At 46.0% G+C, this 15,435-nt stretch overlaps 1 protein-coding gene across 1 annotated transcript in view; it reads right to left on the bottom strand.

The window, feature by feature from the left end:
* LOC309816753 (uncharacterized protein) overlaps positions 1-15,435 on the bottom strand; it is a gene marked incomplete at its 5' end in the record, with an annotated part of 152,282 nt that overhangs the window by 96,409 nt on the left and 40,438 nt on the right. The window contains 5 exons of the mRNA XM_082644528.1: positions 1,447-1,610; positions 2,929-3,020; positions 4,117-4,299; positions 5,225-5,409; positions 6,000-6,155. Coding sequence (XP_082500654.1) covers positions 1,447-1,610; positions 2,929-3,020; positions 4,117-4,299; positions 5,225-5,409; positions 6,000-6,155 — 780 coding nt within the window. The remainder of the gene's footprint in view (positions 1-1,446; positions 1,611-2,928; positions 3,021-4,116; positions 4,300-5,224; positions 5,410-5,999; positions 6,156-15,435) is intronic.

Genomic DNA, 15,435 nt, shown 5'->3' with positions numbered 1-15,435 from the left:
AAATACTGAGCCTGCGCGTCTGGAGCCTGTGCTCCACAACGAGAGGCTGCGATAGTGAGAGGCCCGCGCACCGCGATGAGGAGTGGCCCCCACTTGCCGCAACTAGAGAAAGCCCTCACACAGAAACGAAGAGCCAACACAGCCATAAACAAATGAATAAATAAATAAATAATTAAAAAAAAAAAAAAAAAAAGAACATAGGGGTAAGACAGGAATAAAGACATAGACCTACTAAAGAATGGACTTGGGCCTCCCTGGTGACGCAGTGGTTGAGAGTCCGCCTGCCGATGCAGGGGATACGGGTTCGTGCCCCGGTCTGGGAGGATCCCATATGCCGCGGAGCGGCTGGGCCCGTGAGCCATGGCCGCTGGGCCTGCGCATCCGGAGCCTGTGCTCCGCAACAGGAGAGGCCACAACAGTGAGAGGCCCGCATACCGCAAAAAAAAAGAAAAAAAAAAAAAAAAAAAAAGAATGGACTTGAGGATATGGGGAGGGGGAAGGGTAAGCTGTGACAAAGTGAGAGAGTGGCATGGACATATGTACACTACCAAACGTAAGGTAGATAGCTAGTGGGAAGCAGCCGCATAGCACAGGGAGATCAGCTCGGTGCTTTGTGACCGCCTGGAGGGGTGGGATAGGGAGGGTGGGAGGGAGACGCAAAAGGGAGGGGATATGGGAACATATGTATATGTATAACTGATTTAATAAAAAAAAAAAAAGGAGGTCAGTGTTTCTGGAGAGCGGTGAGCCTCGTAAACATTTGCTGAGATGGGGAGGAGAGGCTGGCATGGCTGGATCACTGAAAGCCTATTGGTCAGGGCGCGTGGGTCCTACTCTGAGAGGAATAGGAGTCACTGGAGAGTTCTGAGCAGGGGAGGGACACAGTCATTTTGGAATTTTGGAAGGTCTGTCTGGCTGCTGGTGGAGAACATATGGTAAGGAGACAAGAGCTGGAACTGGGAAATCAGATAGGGGGCTGCTGAGTGCCCATTCTGTGCCAGGTGCTGGGGACACAGGGGTGAGAAAAACAGGCACTGGACCTGTTCCCAGGAACTGAGTGACTAGTGGAGAAGACAGATCTTAACCAACTGGTTTCAGTAATGAACACAAATGTGATCTAAAGGGAAGGAACATGTACTAGAGCACATAACAAGGGAATATGACCACTTCGGGGTAATCAGGGCAGGCTTCACTGAGGAGGTGACCCCCCTCAAGTGAGCTCTGAAGATTGATTCAGAGTTACAAGTCATCAAGCCAGGGAGAGGATTAGCATGTGCAAGGGTCCTGAGGCAGGAGGGAGACTACAGCAGGACCAGCCCAGCTGGTCCAGCTCCAGGGAGGAGGCCCATGTCTTTATGAGTGATCCCCAAGGCTGAGGCCTGAGTAGAAGACCTAGGGAGACCCAGAACCTGGCTGGGAAAGGAGGAGCCATTCTGTAGGGCCTACCGGGGGGTGGAGGGTATAGGCAGCTTCCAGCAGATAGTGTTGGAGCCCCCGGTCCTGCTTCTTCAGCATCATAGCCGCAAACACAGGCACCGAGAGCAGGTAGGGCTGCCCGGCTGGAGGCCAGCTCACTTCAGTGCACAGCTGCCAGCCCCAAGTGCGGGACGCTGTGAGAAAGGGAGCAGGCAGCATGGTCAGTAGAGAGCAAGAGGGCTCGAGGCAGGGTCATGGATGCTCCCATCAGCAAAGAAGGAGCATCTCTACATTCTGAGAAACAGTACTGTGTAGACATTAACTGTGTGAGGCAGTACTGTGTAGACCAGGGTTTCTCAGCCTTGGCGCCATCGACACACTGGTCTGGATAATTTCCTGTTGTGGGAAGCTGTCCTGGACTCAACCCGCTAGATACTGGTAGCACCTCCCACACCAGGATGACACCCAAAAATGTCTCCAGACATCGTCAAATGTCCCCTGAGGGGCCAAAAATTGTCCCCAATTGAGGACCCCTGGTGTAGACTATCAGAGTGTCAGGCAGTACTGTGTAGGACACAGGCTCTGGAGCAAGAATGCCTGAATCCACATTCCAGTTCTGCCACTTCCCAGCTGTGTGACCTTGGACAAGTTACTCAACATCTCTGTGCTTTGGTGTTTCTCATCTGTCAGCTGGGAGTGATAACAGTTCCAGCCCCATGGCGTAGCTGTGAGGATTAACAGCTCAGCAAGCATTTAGGACAGAATTCAGCCTAAAGAAATCATTTAAGTAGGCCCCTCCCCCACCTCACCCCCAACATGACTGCAAGATCTGACTGTTTGGTATACCTCCTTCCCCTCTGTTTTCAATTTTTTTGTTGCCTTTCACCTGATGTTATTATCAAAAAATTTTCTCGTGCTATTAAAATATGCCTTTCATTACAGAGCTTAAAAGTTATGGGATATCTCAGTACTTTACTAAACCAGGAGTTGGCAAACGTTTTCTGTAAATGGCCAGATAGTAAATATTTGAGGTTCTGCTGGTCACACAGTCTGTTACTCAACTCTGCTGTTGCTGAAGAAAAGCCACAGGCAACGGGCGTGGCTCTGCACCAATAAAACTTCAATTATGGACACTGAAGTATGAATTTCACAAATTTCTCATGTTATGAAATAGTCCTTTTGATTATTTTTCTGCATTTGGAAATGTAAAAGTCTATTCTTAGCTCAAAGACCCTTATAATAAGCCATTCGCCTACTGTTGGATATTTGAGTTGCTGCCTATTTTTTGCTCTGTAAATAATGATGCAACGAACATCTTTGGGCACAGGGCATTTTTAAATGATTTTGGTTTATTTTCATAAGGTAGAGTTCTAGAAGCAGCATCATTGAGTTAAGGGGCATACGTACTTTTAGGGCAGAAGAGTAACTCTGGAATTTGGATCTGGCATCTTACCCTCAGCCCCCAGGACAACCATCTTGGGACCATGACACGGAGGCCCTGCTGGCACCTACCTTCTTTGTCGGTACAGGATTGGGCCTCAGAAGGGATGTGAGCGTGACTGAGGTTCCTCATGCCATCCCCAGTGATGAGAAACAGCTGAGAGCTGGGTGGGAAAGGAGGAAAGTGCCAGGCAAGTTGTTTTCATTCAACCATAAAGCCACCAGGGCAAGGCACTGGGGCCAATCCCACTATCAACAGGACAGGCCTTTGGGGAGTCTGCACACTGGTTGGGGAGACACTCCATGAACACAGAGGGTGACAAGCAGTATGAAAACCTAAAATGGGGCACGGCATGGGCATAGGGTCTGTCTTGGAGACAAGAGCAGCACATTCTTTAGCTCAGGGTTTGGAAAGGACTCTCTGTAGGGGTAACATTCGGTCAGAGAATCAAAGGATGAGAAGGAGCCAGCACTCCAAACAAAGGGAACAGCAGGTGCAAAGGCCCTGGGGTGGGAGAAAAGGGGGCTCTTTGGGAGCACAGATAAAAGGGTGGTGAGAGGGGGTCAGAATGGAAGGGGGGAGTGAGGGGCAGGAAGTAGTGACAGGAGACAGGTGAGGGGGGTGGACAGGGCCTCCATCGGGCAGGAGAATCATGTGGAGCTGGGTTATCCTAGAAGCAAGCAAGGGATTTTAAACAGGGGAGGGGGGAGCATGATAGGACTTAACTGACATTTTAAAGGACGCTACTGACTGCTGCCGGGAGAGGGTCAGGAGGGCAGCAGTGCTTCCAGCAAGGGTGGGACACAGGGAAGGAGGCAGGTGGAGGTGGGGGCAGCCTGGCTTCTCCTGTTTCCTTGGAAATCACTGTTCTCCAAGTGTCACCTCTCCAGGGGGCTGGGGACAAGCAGGCCTCAGGGGGGACCCCCGTAAATTGCCGAGGAGTGTGGGAATCCCAACCTCTAGGCTGCCCTCAGTCCCTGTCACAGACACACCCACCCCACCTTGACACACGTGCACACACACGCACGCCCACGTACACCCCACTCACTGACATGCACACACACTCTCACAAACACGCCCACAGACACACATTCACATACACCGACTCACAGGCACATCCTTAGGCGCACACACTCACAGATACACGTGGTCAGACACAGGTGCACACACTCTCACAGACACATGCACCCACACCTGTGCCCACCCTGGCTCGCACACAGGTGCACTCACGGGCTCCCTCCCCAGGTGCGGGAACCCACCTGAAGTGGAGCAGCTCCACAGCCTCCTCGGGTGTGTTCAGATGTACCCTGAGGTCCTGGCCCTTCTTTGTCCGGATCCCTCCATCCAGGCTGGCGGTGCCACGGACTCCGGTCACCCACCTCAGCCCAGCCTGCCCCAGGGTGCCCACTGTGCCCATGTGTGCCGAGATCTGAAGCAGGGCGCTGAGGAAGAGGCGCACAACTGCATCCTGCAGCCCCAGCAACGGCACAGCCAGCACCAGCCCACCCAGCTGCTCTCGTGGCCCTGAGCCAGAGCAGCCCCTCCACCATGGACACCACCGACCACGCACTCCGTGTGTGCCAAGCACTCTACACACCGCCACCGAATCCTCACCATCACTGGTCTCATTTTCCAGATGGGGAAACCGAGGCTCAGAGAGATGACACCAGCTGTGTGGGTCCCACAGTTGGGGCATGGAACAGCCAGTTCTGGAGCCCCAGCTGACTGAGCCCAAACCCAGGGTCTTCCATGCCAAAGAGCAGCCAGCACAGGACACCCACATACCCCACGTCAGACCCAGAAACCAAGGACAGGTCGGCTTAGTGGCTGGGACAATCGCCCAGCAGGCCTGGGAAGGTGAGCATTGTCAAACTCTGCTCAAAATCCTTCGTGCCATGTGGCCCTGGGTCAGCTGTGCACTCATCCTGAGTCTCAGTTTCCTCAGCCCTTAGTGGGAAGAAGGAAAGTGTCCACCTCGTGAGTGGCCGTGTGGGTTCAGTGGGCTCAGAGCCCATGTGCCTTAAATGCTTTTCCCTCTCTCCCATCTCCCCTCCCCTCAGAGGCAGAGGAGGCAGAGGGAAGAGTGGAGTTGTGGCACAAGACGAATCCCAGCTGCCTCACACTGCTGTGCCATCTCGGGCATGGAACCTCACCTTGCCAAGCCTCAGTCTTCTCACCTGTAAAGTGGGTGTAGCCGCCCAGGTTCTCCTCAAAGTCTCTTGGCACAAAAAACACTCCATCAACAGTAGCTGATATAACAGGTGGTCAGCAGAGCGGGGCTCCCCTCCAGCCCATGCCGCAGCCCCAGCTCTCTGCAGGGGGAGGCCCCCACCCACCTACCTCCCCCAGCTCTAATGAGCCAGCTACCTGGGCTTGACATAACCATTCACAGAGAAATCCGAGAGCTGTTGGAAGTTGGCTGTCCCTCTGACCCGGATGCTGATGGTAGCCGAGGCATTTAGGGTCAGCCGGGCTAGGAGTCCAGACATGGTGGGAAAAGTGAGCTCCTCCATGGCCAGGTTCAGCCTTCGGTTCACCTGCACTTCCTGCCCCTGCAGTCAGAGAACCGTAACAGTGCATGTGACGGCCTCACTTACCCCTCACACAGCCCTCAGAGGGGACCTTATCATTGTCTCCAGTTTCCAGATGAGAAAACAGAGCCCACAAACAGATAAAATAACCCGGCCGAGCCCATGTAGCTAGAAACAGGAAGAGCTGGGGTTTGAACCAAGATAATTTACCAAGGGACATGGTCAGAGGTCAAGCATCCAGGGTCAGCCAGGTAAGGAGGGGTGTGGGCCCTGCCTGTGGTACAGGGCACTTAGTATGTGCCAGGCACACTCTAAACGTGTTGTTGCATTTTTACTGCATTAAGTCACTTGATTCAACAGCTCTATGAAGTAGATATTATTATACTATTACTATTCTATCATTCCCATTTCACAGATAAAGAAACTGAGGCCGTGGCAAGTTCAGCAACATGCCCAAGGTGGTAAGTGGTGCAGCCAGTTTTTAAACTTGGGCAGTCTGGCTCCAAATTCCATGCTCTTAAGTCTGAAAGTACTTTAGTATTTCCCCAAAGCATCAAAGGAAACATCTTCGGACCAGAGGGCAGGGAGGGGCCGAGCCCAGCCTGTGGTACCTTCAGGAGCTTGACAGCAAGCTCGGCCAGGTTCAGGGACCGGCGTGTCACATGACTCCCCATCGCCCCGCAGTTCACAAAGCTCAGCTCGTGCCCAAAAACCTTCATGCTCAGCTTACACTGCAGCGCCTGCGGCTCCTGATGCCTCTGGGCCACCTGTGACCAGGAACAGGTTTGGGTTAGCTGGGCAAGGTACCTGGACTTTGGGAGGGGCAAGGGGCACCTGGAGAGAAAAGTGAAGAGCTTGTGGGGTCCAGAACAGGGCTCGCAAAACTCGTGCCCCAGAGGCAGAGCCTGCAGATGTGTTTTCTTGGACCTGCACAGTCTACCCAATGCCCAGTGCAGTGTGTGTGTGTGTGTGTGTGTGAGAGAGAGAGAGAGAGACAGAGACAGACAGAAAGAGAGAGAGTTTTATCAAACTTTATTTTGGAATAATTTTCGACATACAGAAAAGTTACTTCCCCAAAGAAGACATACAGATGGCCAAAATGCACATGAAAAGATGCTCAACATCACTAATTATTAGAGAAATGCAAATCAAAACTACAATGAGGTATCACCTCACGTCTGTCAGAATGGCCATCAACAAAAAAATCTACAAACAATAAATTCTGGAGAGGGTGTGGAGAAAAGGGAACCATCCCGCACTGTTGGTGGGAATGTAAATTGATACAGCCACTACGGAGAACAGTATGGAGGTTCCTTAAAAAACTAAAAATACAACTACCATATGATCCAGCAACCCCACTCCTGGGCATATATCCAGAGAAAACTCTAATTCAGAAATATACATGCACCTCAATGTTTATAGCAGCATGATTCACAATAGCTAAGACATGGAAGCAACATAAGTGTCCATTGAGAGATGAATGGATAAAGAAGATGTGGGGACTTCCGGGGAAGATGGCGGAAGAGTAAGACGCGGAGATCACCTTCCTCCCCACAGATACACCAGAAATATAGCTACACATGGAACAACTCCTACAGAACACCTACTGAACGCTGGCAGAAGACCTCAGACCTCCCAAAAGGCAAGAAACTCCCCACGTACCTGGGAAGGGCAAAGCGGAGAGATTCCCGCACAGAGGATCGGTGCCGACCGGCACTCACCAGCCCGAGAGATTTGTCTGCTCGCCCGCCAGGGCGGGCGGCGCTGGAAGCTGAGGCTCGGGCTTTGGTCAGAGCGCAGGGAGAGGACTGGGGCTGGCGGCGAGAACTCAGCCTGAAGGGGGCTAATGTGCCACAGCTAACCAGGAGGGAGTCCGGGAAAACTCTGGAGCTGCCGAAGCGGCAAGAGACTATTTCTTCCCTCTTGGTTTCCTGGTGCGCGAGGAGAGGGGATTAAGAGCGCTGCTTAAAGGAGCTCCACAGACGGGCGCGAGCCGCGGCTGAAAGCGCGGAGCCCAGAGACGGGCATGGGACGCTGGGGCTGCTGCTGCCGCCGCCAAGAGGCCCGTGTGCGAGCGCAGGACACTGTCCACGCCGTCCGTCCGGGAGCCTGTACAGCCCGTCACTGCCGGGGTCCCGGGATCCAGAGACGGCTTCCCTGGGAGAACGCACAGCGCGCCTCGGACTGGTGCAACGTCACGCCGGCCTCTGCCGCTGCAGGCTCGCCCTGCACTCCGTGCCCCTCCCTACCCCACAGCCTGAGTGAGCCAGAGTCCCCGAAGCGGCTGCTCCTTTAACCCTGTCCTGTCTGAGCGAAGAACAGACGCCCTCCGGCGACCTACACGCAGAGGCGGGGCCAAATCCAAAGCTGAGACCTGGGAGCTGTGGGAACAAAGAAGAGAAAGGGAAATCTCTCCCAGCAGCCTCAGAAGCAGCGGATTAAAGCTCCACAATCAACTTGATGTACCCTGCATCTGTGGAATACATGAATAGACAACAAATCATCCCAAATTGAGGAGCCAGGAGTCAGTGCTGTGCCTCTGAGGTGGGAGAGCCAACTTCAGGACACTGGTCCACAAGAGACCTCCAAGCTCCACATAATATCAAACGGCGAAAATCTTCCAGAGATCTCCATCTCAACACCAGCACCCAGCTTCACTCAACGACCAGCAAGCTACAGTGCTGGACACCCTATGCCAAACAACTAGCAAGACAGGAACACAACGCCACCCATTAGCAGAGAGGCTGCCTAAAATCATAAAAAGTCCACAGACACCCCAAAACACACCACCAGACGTGGACCTGCCCACCAGAAAGACAAGATCCAGCCTCATCCACCAGAACACAGGCACTAGTCCCCTCCACCAGGAAGCCTACACAACCCACTAAACCAACCTTAGCCACTAGGGACAGACACCAAAAACAACGGGAACTACGAACCTGCAGCCTGCAAAAAGGAGACCCCAAACACAGTAACATAAGCAAAATGAGAAGACAGAAAAACACACAGCAGGAGAAGGAGCAAGATAAAAACCCACCAGACCTAACAAATGAAGAGGTAATAGGCAGCCTACCTGAAAAAGAATTCAGAATAATGATAGTAAAGATGATCCAAGATTCTATTTCCAAGATCCAAAATCTTGGAAATAGAATAGACAAAATGCAAGAAACAGTTAACAAGGACCTAGAAGAACTAAAGATGAATCAAGCATCGATTAAAAACACAATAAATGAAATGAAAAATACTCTAGATGGGATCAATAGCAGAATAACTGAGGCAGAAGAACGGATAAGTGAGGTGGAAGATAAAATAGTGGAAATAGCTGATGCAGAGCAAAATAAAGAAAAAAGAATGAAAAGAACAGAGGACAGTCTCAGAGACCTCTGGGACAACATTAAGCACACCAACATTCAAATTATAGGGGTTCCAGAAGAAGAAGAGAAAAAGAAAGGGACTGAGAAAATATTTGAAGAGATTATAGTTGAAAACTTCCCTAATATGGGAAAGGAAATAGTTAATCAAGTCCAGGAGGCACAGAGAGTCCCATACAGAATAAATCCAAGGAGAAATATGCCAAGACACATGTTAACCAAACTGTCAAAAATTAAACACAAAGAAATCATATTAAAAGCAGCAAGGGAAAAAAAACAAATAACACACAAGGGAATCCCCATCAGGTTAACAGCTGATCTCTCAGCAGAAACTCTACAAGCCAGAAGGGAGTGGCAGGACATAATTAAAGTGATGAAGGACAGAAACCTGCAACCAAGATTACTCTACCCAGCAAGGATCTCATTCAGATTTGATGGAGAAATTAAAACGTTTACAGACAAGCAAAAGCTGAGAGAGTTCAGCACCACCAAACCAGCTTTACAACAAATGCTAAAGGAACTTCTCTAGGCAAGAAACACAACAGAAGGAATATACCTACAATAACGAACCCAAAGCAATTAAGGAAATGGGAATAGGAACATACATATAGATGATTACCTTAAATGTAAATGGATTAAATGCTCCCACCAAAAGACACAGACGGGCTGAATGGATACAAAAACAAGACCCATATATATGCTGTCTACAAGAGACCCACTTCAGACCTAGAGACACATACAGATTGAAAGTAAGGGGATGGAAAAAGATATTCCATGCAAATGGAAATCAAAAAAAAGCTGGAGTAGCAATTCTTATATCAGGCAAAATAGACTTTAAAATAAAGACTATTAGAAGAGACAAAGAAGAACACTACATAATGATCAAGGGATCGATCCAAGAAGAAGATATAACAATTGTAAATATTTATGCACCCAACATAGGAGCACCTCAATACATAAGGCAAATACTAACAGCCATAAAAGGAGAAATCGACAGTAACACTCATAGTAGGGGACTTTAACACCCCACTTTCACCAATGGACAGACCATCCAAAATGAAAATAAATAAGGAAACACAAGCTTTAAATGATACATTAAACAAGATGGACTTAATTGATATTTATAGGACATTCCATCCAAAAACAACAGAATACAGATTTTTCTCAAGTGCTCATGGAACATTCTCCAGGATAGATCATATCTTGGGTCACAAATCAAGCCTTGGTAAATTTAAGAAAATTGAAATTGTATCAAGTATCTTTTCTGACCACAATGCTATGAGACTAGATATCAATTACAGGAAAAGAGCTGTAAAAAATACAAACACATGGAGGCTAAACAATACACTACTTAATAACAAAGTGATCACTGAAGAAATCAAAGAGGAAATTAAAAAATACCTAGAAACAAATGACAATGGAGACACGACGACCCAAAACCTATGGGATGCAGCAAAAGCAGTTCTAAGAGGGAAGTTTATAGCAATACAATCCTACCTTAAGAAACAGGAAACATCTCGAATAAACAACCTAACCTTGCACCTAAAGCAATTAGAGAAAGAAGAACAAAAACATCCCAAAGTTAGCAGAAGGAAAGAAATCAAAAAAATCAGATCAGAAATAAATGAAAAAGAAATGAAGGAAACGATAGCAAAGATCAATAAAACTAAAAGCTGGTTCTTTGAGAAGATAAACAAAATTGATAAACCATTAGCCAGACTCATCAAGAAAAAAAGGGAGAAGACTCAAATCAATAGAATTAGAAATGAAAAAGGAGAAGTAACAACTGACACTGCAGAAATACAAAAGATCATGAGAGATTACTACAAACAACTCTATGCCAATAAAATGGACAACCTGGAAGAAATGGACCAATTCTTAGAAATGCACAACCTGCCAAGACTGAATCAGGAAGAAATAGAAAATATGAACAGACCAATCACAAGCACTGAACTTGAAACTGTGATAAAAAATCTTCCAACAAACAAAAGCCCAGGACCGGATGGCTTCACAGGCAAATTCTCAAGCATTTAGAGAAGAGCTAACACCTATCCTTCTCAAACTCTTCCAAAATATAGCAGAGGGAGGAACACTCCCAAACTCATTCTACGAGGCCACCATCACCTTGATACCAAAACCAGGCAAGGATGTCACAAAGAAAGAAAACTACAGGCCAATATCACTGATGAACATAGATGCAAAAATCCTCAACAAAATACTAGCAAACAGAATCCAACAGCACATTAAAAGGATCATACACCATGATCAAGTGGGGTTTATTCCAGGAATGCAAGGATTCTTCAATATACGCAAATCAATCAACGTGATACACCATATTAACAAATTGAAGGAGAAAAACCATATGATCATCTCAATAGATGCAGAGAAAGCTTTCAACAAAATTCAACACCCATTTATGATAAAAACCCTGCAGAAAGTAGGCATAGAGGGAACTTTCCTCAACATAATAAAGGCCATATATGACAAACCCACAGCCAGCATCGTCCTCAATGGTGAAAAACTGAAACCATTTCCACTAAGATCAGGAACAAGACAAGGTTGCCCACTCTCACCACTCTTATTCAACATAGTTTTGGAAGTTTTAGCCACAGCAATCAGAGAAGAAAAGGAAATAAAAGGAATCCAAATTGGAAAAGAAGAAGTAAAGCTGTCACTGTCTGCAGATGACATGATACTATACATAGAGAATCCTAAAGATGCTACCAGAAAACTACTAGAGCTAATCAATGAATTTGGTAAAGTAGCAGGATACAAAATTAATGCACAGAAATCTCTGGCATTCCTATATACTAATGATGAAAAATCTGAAAGTGAAATCAAGGAAACACTCCCATTTACCACTGCAACAAAAAGAATAAAATATCTAGGAATAAACCTACCTAAGGAGACAAAAGACCTGTATGCAGAAAATTATAAGACACTGATGAAAGAAATTAAAGATGATACAAATAGATGGAGAGATGTACCACGTTCTTGGATTGGAAGAATCAACATTGTGAAAATGACTCTACTACCCAAAGCAATCTACAGATTCAATGCAATCCCTATCAAACTACCACTGGCATTTTTCACAGAACTAGAACAAAAAATTTCACAATTTGTATGGAAACACAAAAGACCCCGAATAGCCAAAGCAATCTTGAGAACGAAAAATGGAGCTGGAGGAATCAGGCTCCCTGACTTCAGACTATACTACAAAGCTACAGTAATCAAGACAGTGTGGTACTGGCACAAAAACAGAAAGATAGATCAATGGAACAGGATAGAAAGCCCAGAGATAAACCCACGCACATATGGTCACCTTATCTTTGATAAAGGAGGCAGGAATGTACAGTGGAGAAAGGACAGCCTCTTCAATAAGTGGTGCTGGGAAAACTGGACAGGGACATGTAAAAGTATGAGATTAGATCACTCCCTAACACCATACACAAAAATAAGCTCAAAATGGATTAAAGACCTAAATGTAAGGCCAGACACTATCAAACTCTTAGAGGAAAACATAGGCAGAACACTCTATGACATAAATCACAGCAAGATCCTTTTTGACCCACCTCCTAGAGTAATGGAAATAAAGACCAAAATAAACACATGGGACCTAATGAAACTTAAAAGCTTTTGCACAGCAAAGGAAACTGTAAACAAGACCAAAAGACAACCCTCAAAATGTGAGAAAATATTTGCAAATGAAGCAACTGACAAAGGATTAATCTCCAAAATTTATAAGCAGCTCATGCAGCTCAATAACAAAAAAACAAACAACCCAATCCAAAAATGGACAGAAGACCTAAATAGACATTTCTCCACAGAAGATATACAGACTGCCAACAAACACATGAAAGGATGCTCAACGTCTTTACTCATTAGAGAAATGCAAATCAAAACTACAATGAGATATCATCTCACACCAGTCAGAATGGCCATCATCAAAAAATCTAGAAACAATAAATGCTGGAGAGGGTGTGGAAAAAAGGGAACACTCTTGCACTGCTGGTGGGAATGTGAATTGGTACAGCCACTATGGAGAACAGTATGGAGGTTCCTTAAAAAACTAAAAATAGAACTACCATATGACCCAGCAATCCCACTCCTAGGCATATACCCTGAGAAAACCATAATTCAAAAAGAGACATGTACCAAAATGTTCATTGCAGCTCTATTCACAATAGCCCGGAGCTGGAAACAACCTAAGTGTCCATCATCGGATGAATGGATAAAGAAGATGTGGCACATATATACAATGGAATATTACTCAGCCATAAAAAGAGACGAAACTGAGCTATTTGTAATGAGGTGGATAGACCTAGAGTCTGTCATACAGAGTGAAGTAAGTCAGAAAGAGAAAGACAAATACCGTATGCTAACACACATATACGGAATTTAAAAAAAAAAAAAATGGCATGAAGAACCTAGGGTTAAAACGGGAATAAAGACACAGACCTACTTGAGAATGGACTTGAGGATATGGGGAGGGGGAAGGGTAAGCTGTGACAAAGCGAAAGAGAGGCATGGACATATATACACTACCAAACGTGGGGTAGATAGATGGTGGGAAGCGGCCGCATGGCACAGGGAGATCAGCTCGGTGCTTTGTGACCGCCTGGAGGGGTGGGATGGGGAGGGTGGGAGGGAGGGAGATGCATGAGGGAAGGGATGTGGGAACAGATGTATGTGTATGACTGATTCACTTTGTTATAAAGCAGAAACTAATAAAAAAAAAAAATTCAGTGAAAAAAAAAAAAAAAAAGAAGATGTGGCACATATATACAATGGAATATTACTCAGCCATAAAAAGAAATGAAATTGAGCTATTTGTAATGAGGTGGATGGACCTAGAGTCTGTCATACAGAGCGAAGTAAGTCAGAAAGAGAAAGACGAATAATGTATGCTGACACATATAAATGGAATTTAAGAAAAAAAATGTCATGAAGAACATAGGGTAAGACAGGAATAAAGACACAGATCTACTAGAGAATGGACTTGAGGATATGGGGAGGGGGAAGGGTAAGCTGTGACAAAGCGAAAGAGAGGCATGGACATATATACACTACCAAACGTAAGGTAGATAGATAGTGGGAAGCAGCCGCATAGCACAGGGAGATCCACTCGGTGCTTTGTGACCGCCTGGCGGGGTGGGATAGGGAGGGCGGGAGGGAGATGCAAAAAGGAGGGGATATGGGAACATATGTATATGTATAACTGATTAAATTTGTTAAATAAAAAAAAAGTGGTATATATACACAATGGAATACTACTCAGTCATAAAAAAGAATGAAATAATGCCATTTGCAGCAACGTGGAGGGACCTAGAGATTATCATACTAAGTGAAGTCAGAGAGAGAATGACAAATATTGTATGCAATCACTTATATGTGGAATCTAAAAATAATGATATAAATGAACTTATTTACAAAACAGAAACAGACTCACAGATATAGAAAACAAATTTATGGTTACCAAAGGGGAAAAGGGGATGGGGAGGGCTAAATTAGGAGTTTGGGATTAACATATACACACTACTATCTATAAAATAGATAAATAACAAGGACCGACTGTACAGCACAGGGAACTATATTCAATATCTTGTAATAACCTATAATGGAAAAGAATCTGAAAAAGTATATATGTGTGTGTGTATATATTCAGTTATGTATGTATATATACATATGTGTATATATACATATACGTATGTGTGTATACATAAATGTATGTATATATATAACTGAATCACTTTGCTGTACACCAGAAACTAGCACAACATTATAATCAACTATACTTCAATGAAGAAACTATTTGTGCAATAGAAAAAAGAAAGGAATGAAGCACTGATACATGCTACAATACAAATGAACCTTAAAAACGTGCTCAGTGAAAGAAGCCAGACACAAAAGGCCATATACTGTATGATTCTGTTTATATGAAATGTCCAGAATAGATAAATCTATAGAGACAGAAAGCACATTAGTGGTTGCCAGGGGCTGGGAAATGAGGGGATGGGGCGTGACCACTAATGAGTGTGGGGTCTCCTGGGGGTGATGAAAATGTTGGAGCCAAACAGAGGTGGTGGCTGCACAACACTGTGAATATACTACATGCCACTGAATTGTATACTTTAAAATAGTTAGTTTTATGTTATGTGAACTTCACCTCATTTTCTTAAAGAGCACACGGTGAATGATTCCATTTATATTAAGTTCACAAAAGAAGCTGGATGTGACCTCTGCTGTCAACCATATTGAAGTAACAAGGACTGGATTTATCCTCCCATGTGGAGCAACCCAAAACTCAGATGAAACAGATTAAACAAAAGTTCCCAAGACATCAGACATCAGGTAACGTGAGACAATGAACCCAAGAAGTGGGGAAATAGCAAGGTGAGCCCCAGCTTCTTGCCTGGAGAGAGCTCAGGCTGAGGTGCAGGGAGAGGAACAGCAGGGCATGACAGACTCTCAGGGTTGAGGATCTGGGAGTCCAGGGAGACCAAGGTAGCTGGACTTTGCAGGGAAGAGTACAAGAGAGGAAAGAGCCACACAGAGAAAGAACTCTGGAAATCTCCAGAGGGTCCCAAGGATCTCTGTAACATTGCATTAGGCGAAGATTTCTTAGATGTAACACCCAAAACTTTATGCATAAAAGAAATGGATAAACTTGAGTTCA

The sequence above is a fragment of the Mesoplodon mirus genome (genome assembly GCF_964341445.2).
Source record: "Mesoplodon mirus genome assembly, chromosome: 15".
Lineage (NCBI taxonomy): Eukaryota > Metazoa > Chordata > Mammalia > Artiodactyla > Ziphiidae > Mesoplodon > Mesoplodon mirus.
The sequence above is the reverse complement of the archived record's forward strand: the minus strand, read 5'-3'. Positions and strand labels throughout refer to the sequence as shown.